This window comes from Heliangelus exortis, chromosome 3 (genome assembly GCF_036169615.1).
Source record: "Heliangelus exortis chromosome 3, bHelExo1.hap1, whole genome shotgun sequence".
NCBI classification, from domain to species: Eukaryota; Metazoa; Chordata; class Aves; order Apodiformes; family Trochilidae; genus Heliangelus; species Heliangelus exortis.
Window position 1 is genome coordinate 748,197 of NC_092424.1, and position 10,879 is coordinate 759,075.

At 54.4% G+C, this 10,879-nt stretch overlaps 1 protein-coding gene and 1 long non-coding RNA gene across 2 annotated transcripts; one reads left to right on the forward strand and one right to left on the reverse strand.

The window, feature by feature from the left end:
• Positions 1 to 3,550: 3,550 nt before the first annotated feature.
• NKX2-2 (NK2 homeobox 2) lies at positions 3,551 to 5,064 on the reverse strand. The gene is made up of 2 exons (XM_071738784.1): positions 4,435 to 5,064; positions 3,551 to 4,173 (listed from the first exon to the last, which is right to left on the reverse strand). Exons 1-2 carry the CDS (start codon positions 4,691 to 4,693, stop codon positions 3,614 to 3,616), a joined length of 819 nt encoding a protein of 272 aa, XP_071594885.1. The 5' UTR covers positions 4,694 to 5,064; the 3' UTR covers positions 3,551 to 3,613.
• Positions 5,065 to 5,540: 476 nt separating this feature from the next.
• On the forward strand, positions 5,541 to 7,099 carry LOC139793883 (uncharacterized). Its single transcript, XR_011724862.1, has 2 exons — positions 5,541 to 5,920; positions 6,088 to 7,099. It is a non-coding gene; the product is annotated as an uncharacterized lncRNA (long non-coding RNA).
• Positions 7,100 to 10,879: the final 3,780 nt, after the last annotated feature.

The window sequence follows — 10,879 nt, forward strand, 5'->3', positions numbered from 1 at the left end:
TTGAAGGCTCGACCCCGCCACAGCAACCGCACAACCCCGCGCAGCGCTGCGCGTCCCCTGCCTCTGCCGAGGAGGCTGGAAATGCCAAGGAAGGGGGGGCTGGAAGCGGGATCTCAATTTTTTTTCCCCCTCCCCCTTTTTTCTTTTTATTTCTTCGTCTTTCTTTTCTTTTCTTTTACTTTTCTTTTTTAATTTTTCCCCTTTTTCCTTCTATATTTCTTTTTATTCGTTTCTCTTTTTTCTTGTATCTTATTTTCTTTTTTTTCTCTTTATCGCTTTTCCTTCTTCTTTTTTTGCTTTTCCCTTCTTTTATCTTGTCTGTTTTATTTCACCCTCCTTCCCTTTTCACGGTCTTCTTTTTTCTATTTTATTTTTTATATTTTTAATCCACTTTTTTACTTTTTTCCCGGTTTTTTTTTTTCCCTTTTCTCTATTTTTTCCCCATTCTTTCACCTATTTTCACGTTGTTTGGGGGTTTTTGTTTGTTTTGGTTTTTTCCTTTCTACCCTCTGCTTCCCCCCCCCCTCCTTTTCCCCCCTCCTCCCCAACTCTGGCTGCCTGCCTCGCACAAGGAGGAGCTGGACAAGAAAGGGCCGTTTCTCCGGGGGAGCGGCGGGACGTGCCAGCCGCGCAGGGAAGCGGCTGCAATAACATCACCGGAGCTCAATGCTGCCTTGTTCTGCTGCCTCCGCGCCGTGCGGGCAGCGGTGCGGGCAGCGGGACGGGCAGCGCCTCGCGCTTTACGGAGGAGATGGGCTCGGCTCTTGGGGGGTGCTAATTTCCTGTGAAATGAGAGAGAAACTTGTCAACGGGCTCCGGGAGGACGAGGGCCTCTGTTGGTGTTCAAAGACAGAGGAGAGAGAGGGATTCTTTTTCCTTGTGCACCCCCCCCACCCCCCCCCTTTTTTTTTTTTTTTCTTTTTTTTTTTTTTTTTTTCCAGAATAGATATAGCACGAATTTTTAATTCGTCTTCCTTTCACAGACAACAATGCTGGTTTTGAAAGCTGGGCACAATTTGGGTTTTGTGAGGGGGTCCCCCGGCCCAGCTGGCCATATGGGATACAACATGTAGAACATGCCTAACAATGAGCACGAGTGACAGCCCTAACAAAACGCAAAGGACACTGCTCCCTGACTCCGGGATGGACTGCCTCCCATAAATGAATTGAAAGGCCCTAAAATGAGAGGGGGGGAAGAGAAGAGACGGGGGGGAAGGCACAGGGAGGGCCCTCATCCCCCAAACTGTCTCATTTTTTTCTTTTTCTTCTTCTTCCTTTTTTTTTTTTTTTTTTTTTTTTTTTTTTTTTTTTTAAACTGTTTTTTATGTGGGGGTTTGGTGTGGTTTGTTTTGGTTTTTTTGTGTTTTGCAGTTGTTTTTTTTTTTTTCTCTTCCGTCCTCCCCCCGGCCCAGCCCTGTCTGCCTTTGCCTCCGTCTCTTTAATATGCACGCCTCTAACATGCTCACCTCCCTGCCTCCCCCATTGTGCTGTTTTGTGAAGTCTACTGTATATTGAGCAAAGATAGACTGCCCGGAGCTGGCCCTGCAGCATGGGAGATATAAGGCCACGGAGGTTAGGGCCACACAACTGGTTTTATAGACTTAGCAGAGCCTGGGGGAGAAAAGGGGGGGGGGAGAGAAAAAGAGGAAAAAAAGTGACAATTTTCCTTCTCGCTCGCTCCTGCACAGGATGGACCGCACTTGCCCGTGTAACCCACAGCTGGGGCGGGGGTGCAGAGCCTTCCCGGGCTGGGGAACCGGGTTCCCCGCTGGCTCGGTGGGTTCCGCCCCGGTGAACTCCCGGGGATGCTCTCCCGGTGCCGTCCGAGCTGATCCCCTGGCCTCGGGTGCTTGGGGTAAGGGCTGGTCTAGCGGGGCAAGGAGGAACGAGAAAAGAGAGGGGAGGAAGGAATAACAAGAGAAAAGGGGAAAAAACCAGCTTCAAAACACAGCCCAAGCTGGGAGGCTGTACCGGGGGCTTGGGGGCCGGTACCCACCGTCGCTTCTGGGGACAGGGTGGCTGATGCCCAGGCCCAAGCACACCGCATAAACCCTTTTACTTTTTACTTCTCTGTATTTTTAAAGCGCTTTTCCCACCTTAAAATGTCAGGAGAGGGAGAGGGGGCAGAGAACTGCCCCGGCTAAACCCGCTCCCACCCGACATCGACCGCAACTTCCCCTGGTCTGGGCTCATCCTCCATTTCATCCCAAGCCACCCAGTACCTCTCTTGTCCCTTCTCCCCTCAGCAATCGTTTTGTTTTGTTTTCTTTATTTTTGGGGGGTTATTAACGCTGTCCTGAGTCGCCGGCGCATCTCCGAAGGCTGAACCCGAAATTTCCTCTTCCCCCCTCCCCCGTGCAAACGGCGCCCAGTCCTGGTACCCCAGCTGCACGGGATGTGTGTGTGTGGATGAAAACACAGTCGGATATCAAATAATTCTCTCCTCTTCTCCCTTCCCCGTTTTCCTCCAGCTCCGGGGGTTGCGGAGGAAACGGCTTCAGGCCGACGGGGAAAAAAAGCCTCTTTCCCCAGAAAAAAAAAAAAAGGCTGGGGGTGGGGGGAGGAGGGCACGGGCCTTGCTCGGCCGTGTCCCCCCGGAGGCCCCCCCAGCCCCGCTGGCCCCACGCCGGGCCGAGCCCGGGGGATGTGGGCGCCGCGGGAAGTGGAACAAAAACCGGTCCCTCGTTTTTATCGCTTCCTTCTCTATTTATTTTTTTTCCCCCCGAAAGACAGCTTTTTGAAAAATTATAAATTCTTACTAAAGTGCCTAAAGGGCGGGTTTGTGCCCAGCCAGCCCGCTTGCCCTCGGAGCTGCCCGGTTGCGGCCCCGGTTCTTTTTCCTCTGCCGATGAGACTCGGGACTGGTTGTGCGCAAACCCCAAATAAAAGAAAACAAAATTCAAGCCCCGGCTGCTCCCCACGGCAGCCAGAATCACAATGAGATATAAAAATCCGCCCGCTAATAGTTCTCGGGGGTTACAGGCAGCCGAAAAATCGTCTTAAGAGGGGAACAATCGCGATCTCCATGTCGGCGATAGGTGGCCGCGCTCCGGGCTCACGCCCCTTCCTCACAAAACCACAGGAGCAGCAGGGGGGTTTTATTCTTTATTTTTTTATTTTTTTTTTAATTCTGACGATCCCCCCCTCCCCCTTTTTTTTTTTTTTTTTTTTTTTTTTAATTTTAGTTGTAGGTAGACAGGACCACTCTGAATGGCGCAAAAAATTTCTGTAAACAATGACGCACAAAAAACCACCTCCCCTCCCTTCCCCCCCGCCACCCCCTGAAATAAAATCGAGACCCCCCCAAAAAATGGAGGGGAAAAGAAACGGGAGAGGGAAAAAAAAACCCGAAACCATAATAATAATAATAATAGCAATAATAATAATTATAATAATAATAGCGTTTCCCTCTCCATTCCTTCCCCCGCAGTTTTGATTCTATTTTTGGAGCATCAGTTTGTCTCTTTCTCTCTTTCTCTCTCTTTATTATTTTTTCCTCTTTTTCATTTTTTTTCTTTTAATTTTCTTTTGTTGTTTTTGTTGTTTTGTGTGTGTGTGTGTGTGTGTGTGTGCGGGCTCTGTGTGCGTGTGTGTGCGCGCTCCCCTCCAGCCTTCACCAAGTCCATTGCTGAGCTTGTACCAAGTGGTGTGCTGTGGGGTACTGGGGGTTGCTGGTCGCGCTGTACTGGGCGTTGTATTGCATATGCTGTAGAGACTGGGCGCTATAGGCGGAGAAGGGGATTCCCGTCTGGAAAGTCGCGGCTGCCAAGTCCTGAGCTTTGAGCGTGTGGCAGGGTTTGCCGTCCCTGACTAAGACCGGCACGGCCACCCGCCGCGGGGAGGGCAGAGGAGTCACTTCCATACCTTTCTCGGCCCGGGCTCGCTTCATCTTGTACCGGTGGTTCTGGAACCAGATCTTCACCTGGGTGGGGGTGAGTCGAATCAGGCTGGCCAGGTGCTCCCGTTCCGGTGCCGACAGGTACCGCTGCTGCCGGAACCGCCGCTCCAGCTCGTAGGTCTGCGCCTTGGAGAAGAGCACCCTCCTCTTCCTCTTCTTCCCCGCGTCCCCTCCGCCCGACGCTTCTTTCTCGTTGTCGGGAGACTCGTCGGCCGACGGCTCCGGCGACTTGGCCGAGGGGTCCTGGCCCCCACCGCCCGCCGTCAGCCCGTGCACTGCGGAGAGCAGCGTGTCAGGGGGGGGCTTCGCGTCGCCCGGCGCCCCGCACCCTTCCGCAGCCCTCCCGCACCCCTCCCGCCGCCCGGGGCAGCGCGGTTTTCCCCGCTCCGTGGGTCCCGGCGGGGGGTGTGATGGTGACGGAGGGGTCTCAGCCAGCCGTGGCGAGTGGTAGCCCACTGCTATACACCCCCCCCCCCGGGCTGCCCCCGCCGCCAGGGAAAGCCCCCCGCGGGCCGCCCCGTCCCCGCGGTACTCACGGGAGTATTGGATGCCCTCGGCGCTCGCCAGCCAGCGCGTGTAGGGATTATCGCTATTATCATAGAAAGGGTTCTTCAAAGGCAGCGTCTGAACAGTGTCCAAGGGGGTTTGTCCCAAAACTCCCGTTTTCTTGGGCGGCTCCGGCGCTTCGCTCTCTTCCTCGCCTCCCTCGGCGGCGGAGCCGTCCTCATCGTTGGTGTCGGGGAGGTCCAAAATGTCCTTCACCGAAAAGCCCGTCTTTGTGTTGGTCAGAGACATGTTCCGGCTTCTCAATTGGAGGCAGGAAAGTTGGAAGAGCAGCTTCGCCCTGCCACGGGCGCACAGCGGACACGCAGGGACACGGCAGCCGGGGGAGGGGGCGGCGGCACGCGTGGGGGGCGGGGGAGGGAAAAAAATAATATCGATACGTTAAAAAAAAAAATCAACAAAAAAAACCCCACGAAGGGTTTGGTGCGAAAGAAGAAGAAGCGGAGCGCCGGCAGCAGCGGTGGAGATTTCTAACGGGCTTGTTCTGCCACGGGGGAAATTCAGGAGAGCAGGAGCAGCAGCTGGCTTCGGAAATAGTTTTGTAACTCCAGGGGAAAAGGGGGAAAGACACGCCAAAAAAAAAAAAAAAAAAAAAAAAAAAAAAAAAAAAAAAAAAAAAAAAAAGGAAAAAAGGGGAAAAAAAAAAATCACTTCTGGATCTTGCTTAAACCCCCCGAACCCGTGCCTGCCGCTTGGAAAACCCGAGCCATCGCTGGAGCGAACAGTCCATATAAGGCTGGTCCCCACACATGAACCTGCCGAGAGGAAGGAGAAAAAAAATACATTAAACCCGGGAAAGGTTGGCCACGTGTGGGCGGGTCTTGGAAGTCAAGTGGATGAAGACAGTGTTTGCAGATGTGAAATTGCGGGTTTTGGGCGAGCTCCGAGCTTCCACCATTGGTGATGAGTGGTATAACGTGTCAGTTAATTACCGGCGTGGGGAGGGCCCTTCCGCGGGTGCGTGTGTGTGTCAGAGAGAGAGGGAGGGTGTGATTTTTTTTTTTTTTTTTTTTTTTTTTAGCGCAGTATTTACATACAAAGAGCCTTGCACCAGCCCGATATTCCGCACACTCCAAAGTGTGCTTTCCACCGACTGCTTTGAAAAACAAGAAGGAAAAACAAACCAAACCAAACCCCAACAACTTAGGGAAGGGCGGGGAGAAGGGGATGAGAGATGCGCGGTTTCCCACCCCTCCCGCGCAGCCTGCGCCGCCACGCAAAGGCGAGGGCAGCGCTTTTTCTTTTCTTTTTTTTTTTTTTTTTTGCACGGGGAGCGAGAGGAGAAGCGGCTCAGATGGCAGGAGACCAACTTATCTCCAGCGCCTAGGTCAATATTTTGGTAGGGGCTTAGGGATGAGCGCTGGAAATTAAACAGCAAGTAATTGATTCTAGTTTGCTCCGAAATTAACCGAACTGGCAAAATGCGATCGTCAGTCACGACCCGAGGAGATCCGGGAGGTGATTACTTGTGGGGGGGCTTTATTTGAAGAGGTCTCATTGATTTTGCCTCCTTCTTCCAGGGGAATAAAACACAGCCTGTTTGGTTCATTAAGGGACTGGAGCCCAACAAACTTCCAAATATCACCGAAATAATTTAATTTTATTTTCCCCCCTGTCTTTTTCAGGACCAAGGGATGGAAGAGGGATAGAGAAGGGGTTTCTTTTCCCAAAAGGGCATTTTGGAAGGCCGGATCTCCAGGTGTTACACACGGCGCCGGCAGCCGCGGAGCCTGCAGCACCCCCGGCCGCCGGTCCTGCGGAGAGGCGCGGAGCTGCGCGACAGCGGAGGCTCCCCCGCCCTGCGAGGGGCTGCCGACCGACCCCCTCCTCAAATTTTTCCTTCTCTATCTGCCTGCCATCAACTTATATTTTAATTTTCTTCCTTCTTCCCCTTTCCTGCACCTGCTGGGGACCCTTGTCCGTGACCACCCTGCCTGGGCACGGCCCGGACCTTCCTCTTCCCCTTCCTTGTCCTCATCCTCATCCTCTTCCCTTCTCTTTCCCTTCCCCGATCCGCCCCGCAGCCGGAGCCCGGCCCGGGACAGGCTTGTGCGGGACAGGGTGATGGTATTGTGCGGGGCAGGGGGGCTAAAATCCGGGAAGGTGCTTTCCACCACCCCGTTTGTTTTTGGGAAAAGAAAAGTTGACCGAGTTTATCTTCCAGGAGGAGGAGGAGGGCGCGGGAACGGGGCTGCCGGCGGTGGGAAGAGGAGGAAGACAGTCCCTCAGACATCCTCCTATTTGCCGATCAATGTATTCGCACCTTCCCCTCCCCGCTCCCCCATCCTTCCTCCCCCAGCCCCCAGCTTGCCTCCCATAAAGTATGTGCTGTGGCTGACAATGCCCAGGGATTTTTCTCCGCCCCCCCCCCCCTTTTTTTTCCCCTTTTTTTTTTTTTTTTTTTTTTTTTTAGCAAGCCCCTGAACACATCCTGGGTGGTCGGACCCGCGCAAACACAAATACAACCCTATGGCTAAGCTGGAAACAATGTCCGCAATGTAGACAAATGTCCGGCTTCTGTTGGAACCCTTTGTCTCGGCGCAGTTTTTGCATTTATTTCAGTGGCGAAATAATACGTGATTGACGCCCTCTTTCAATGTGTCCTAACTGTTGGGAATAAATCTGAGGTTGTTCCTAGTTGTCATGGTATTCAACCTCACTCAATGGCTATCTCTTCATCCATTTCGGAGTCCTTCCCCGATCTGGGGGGAACCCCTTCGGGCGGCCGCTCCCCGGCTCCGCATCCCTTGTCCCGGGGGGAGGGGCCTGGGGACACCCACCAGACATCCAGCTTCCCTTGCCAGCAAACCTCGGCCTTATCCATCAATTTATTCCCCACCTCGGCTCGACCTGCCTGAGGACGACGTTTCGCTGGGATGGGACAGGTTTTAATTCCTTCCCGCCCGCGGAAACCGAAGGGGGAGAAAAAAAAAAAAAATAAAAAAAAAATCGGGGTGATAATCGCGACAGAGGCCCGGGAGACGATACAACGTCTCGAATTAAAGAAGCTGGGCAGAAAGGGACTGCCCGAGCATCCCCGGGACGGCGAGGCTGGCGGCCCAACTCCGGTCCTCGGGCTGAGAGGAAGAGACGGACTTTTTATTATTAAATAATAAAAATAATAATTGAACCAAACCAAAACTAAACTCAAACATCAAAGCCAAACAGAACTGCAAATGCCACAAGGCGAGCAGAGGGTCCGGTGGGGCCCGAGGGCGGCGGGAGCAGGGGGTGTCCCCGGGGGCAGCCGTTCCTGTCCAGCCGCTGGACGGGCGACACGAACCCGGGGTGGGCTTTGGCTGGGCCCCGGCACCACCTGAGAGGTAAAAGGATTTTTCCCAGGGGAGAGCCGGCGCTGGCGGCCCGGGAACCCGCGGGGAACAATGGTCCCTTGTGGGCACACAAAGCCCCAGGGGCCACCGCCCCCTCTCCGCGCCCCGGCACCCAAGGAGGGGGTGGGTGGCGGGAGGGGGTCTCCCACGCGCGGGAAAGGCTGCGGGCCGAAGCCTCTCTCTCTTGCCACAGCCGCGCCGTGACGTCACCGGCGGGGAGGGAGGGTGACGTAAAAGCCGCTCGGGCCACTTTGACGTCAGGAGGGGTCGGGAGGCAGCCCCGAGTCCTGAACAGTGCTGCGGAGTGAAAACACGACGGCAATCCGGAGACTATCGCGACAGACCCGGGGATGCTCCAGCCACCCTTAGAGACTGTCCCCAGCTGTGCCCCCCTCCTAGCACGCCCGTCCCACCCGGGAGCCCACAGGCCGCGCTGCTTGCACCACGCGGCGGCCCCACCCCGCGGGTGGAGAGGTGGGCGATGCTCCAGCTCCCCCGGAAAGGGGGGTACACAACATGGGGGGGGGGAGAAGAGCCTGCCGAAGGGTGTGGGGGCTCCCAGCCCGCTCCCCCGGGGGTTATTTGCACAAGGCCAGAAGAGGCCGGCGGCGCGGTGCGTGTACACAGGCTGAGTGGCTGCACTTGAGGACAAGTGGCTGTGCCGGCGGGGGAGTGTTTACCTGTTTACTTTCGCAGGTAGCTCAAACACCCGCTATTCGCCTCCCCTGTCTCCCCCCGGGGTGTTCCCCTCCGCCCCACTCTGCGCGGGGAGCGGGACCCCCACTCCGCTGCCGGCGGGTATTGATTTTTGGCGAGGTTAAAGCTTGTTTTACTTGGTAAGGGGATGATGGAGGAGGCAGGGGGAATAGCCTCTCGGAGAGGCTGCGGGACCCAGCCACGCGTGGGGGTGTGTGTGGGGAGCTGGTCTGGCAGCCCCGTAATTGCAAAGCGAGCAAGGGGGAGGGCGGGGGGAGCCCCCCGCTCCTGGGTTGTGTTTTTGAGCAACGAGTGCCTTCGCTTGTCTCTTGTCATCCCTCTTCTGGCCGGCGGCCCAAGGGCTCCCGCTTCCCGCCCGGCGCCGGGCCTCGCTCTTTTAAGCCCCCTGACTTTATTCCCTTCGTTGCCGAGTGATATTGCACAGAATAAGATAAAATATACATTATTAAAAAAAAAAAAAAAAAAAAAAAAAAAAAAAAAGAAAAAGAAAAAGAAAGGAAAAAGTGAATGAATGGCGGGAGTGTCCCTGCCCTCCCGGTGTGGTTGGCTGACCTCCCTCCCACCCACCCCCGCACTGCATCCTCGATAACAGCCGTCAAGTGGGTTCGTTTATTGTTTGATTAGCCCGGAGGTGCGAGCTATTGTTTTCCCTCACTCCAGACCACAAATAAACAAACAGAACGGGCTGCACCTTGCCGCGGATTAGCGGAGCCCACATAAAGCCTTTGTTAGAAGGGAATGGGGGAAAGAAACAGGTTTATTTTGCCTCTTAGAACGTGCTACACTTGAAATAAATAGGGAGAGGGGAGCGATGCCCGTGTCGCTCCCGGTAATTGTTATTAGGAACTTCACTTCGGGATCAGCTCCTGTAAGTAAGACCCTCTTTGTTTTAAAGTGTGGCAGGGGAAAGGAGAGACGCCTCGTTACGGTAAATAGCTTTTTTGATTAAAAAAAAAAAAAAAAAAAAATATATATATATATAAAATAAAACTGTAACTTCTAAATGAACCCTCCGAGAGCCCCGCACAGAGGGTTTTAAATCGCATTTTTCCAGTGATAAAGTGGCAGCTCAGCAGAGATGATGCCGGCACGGCCACGCCAGGCCGTGGGAAAGGGAGCAGAGACCGGGACCCCACGCCGCAGGGTTACCTGGCCAGGGGCGTGTAAAATAAGTAGGAATTTTAAAAATCGTATTTTCTGAAATCAGGGGAGGAATCGGAGCCCTCTGAATCCTCCGTCGCTCTCAAGAAGTTAATGGTAAGGTGCGGGGCTGGGACTTTGCGAGGCGCGATTCCCGCTGATGCTATCGGCTGGAAAAACGGCATCAACAAAGGCGTTAAGGATGGGGGTTTTTGGCATGAAAAGGGGAGAAAAGAAAGAAAAAAAAAAAAGGAGGAAAAAAAAGGGAGAAGGAGAAGCCTTCCTTACGGAGCCTCCCTAAAAAAGCCCCTGCCACCCCCAAAACCCCGGCGCCGGCCTGCCTTTCTCCCGCAGACAATTAATCTTCTCCAGGACGTAGGAATCTAAATGAGCTTTCCTATTCTCACGATTCCTCTCTATCTCCTTCCTCCCGAAGCTTCAAAGACAGAGACATACTTCCAATTCACTGATACGCTTTAGGACTCTGCAGAACGGGATCTCGCCCGAGGCGGTGAATTGTCACAGAAATTGGGATTCCCCCCTGACCCCCCCAACTTCCCTGGGGGCTCACGGGGTTATGTCAGAGCCGGAGGGCACATGTTAGGGCTTTGATAAATGTACTTTAATGAGATCTTTGAAAATTTTGCCAATAGTGGTGGTGGGGGGGCCGTTTGCTCAAGTCGTGCGGGCTAGCACAGGTCCCGCAGCCCCCCCGACCCAGCTATTTGTTTGTCTTATTTAATCCCCCCTACGCCCCCCAAACTCCCGATGAAAGCTTTAAGCTCGGCCCGGGGCCTCCTTTCCCTTTTCAATTTATTATAAACTGTTCTATTTGCCAGGCAAACGTTTCGCAGGCCCCCGGGCAGCCCCCCACCCCACCGGCTGTATTCCTGCCCATCCCTAATGATTAAACGTGTCCCGATGAGATTAAGCTTTTTGTCAGAAATGTTTCTCCTCGGGAAGGGAAAACCCGCGGGCGATGGTAATGGGGGACGTGGGGGGGATTTGCGGCCCAGAGCACTTTCTTATCTCCGTTTACTTCTCTCACCCGCAAGCACAACACGGGGGAATTGCGGAGGGGAGCCCGGCTGGCTGCGCAGGTAGCTGGGGGGGGGGGGAGGGGGGACGCTTTGGCGAGTTGGGGGATGCCGGGGAAGCGTCCGAGGAAGCCCCCAATGCCCGCACGCCCTGCGCTGGGGCATCAGTGTCTTTTCGGGAAAAGGATCGA

Coding starts and splice junctions, on each gene's coding strand:
- NKX2-2 (XM_071738784.1), bottom strand. CDS start 4,693: ATGTCTCTGACCAACACAAAGACGGGCTTTTCGGTGAAGGACATTTTG. Junction 4,174..4,434: donor CGAGGGCATCCAATACTCCC/GTGAGTACCGCG, acceptor TGCTCTCCGCAG/TGCACGGGCTGACGGCGGGC.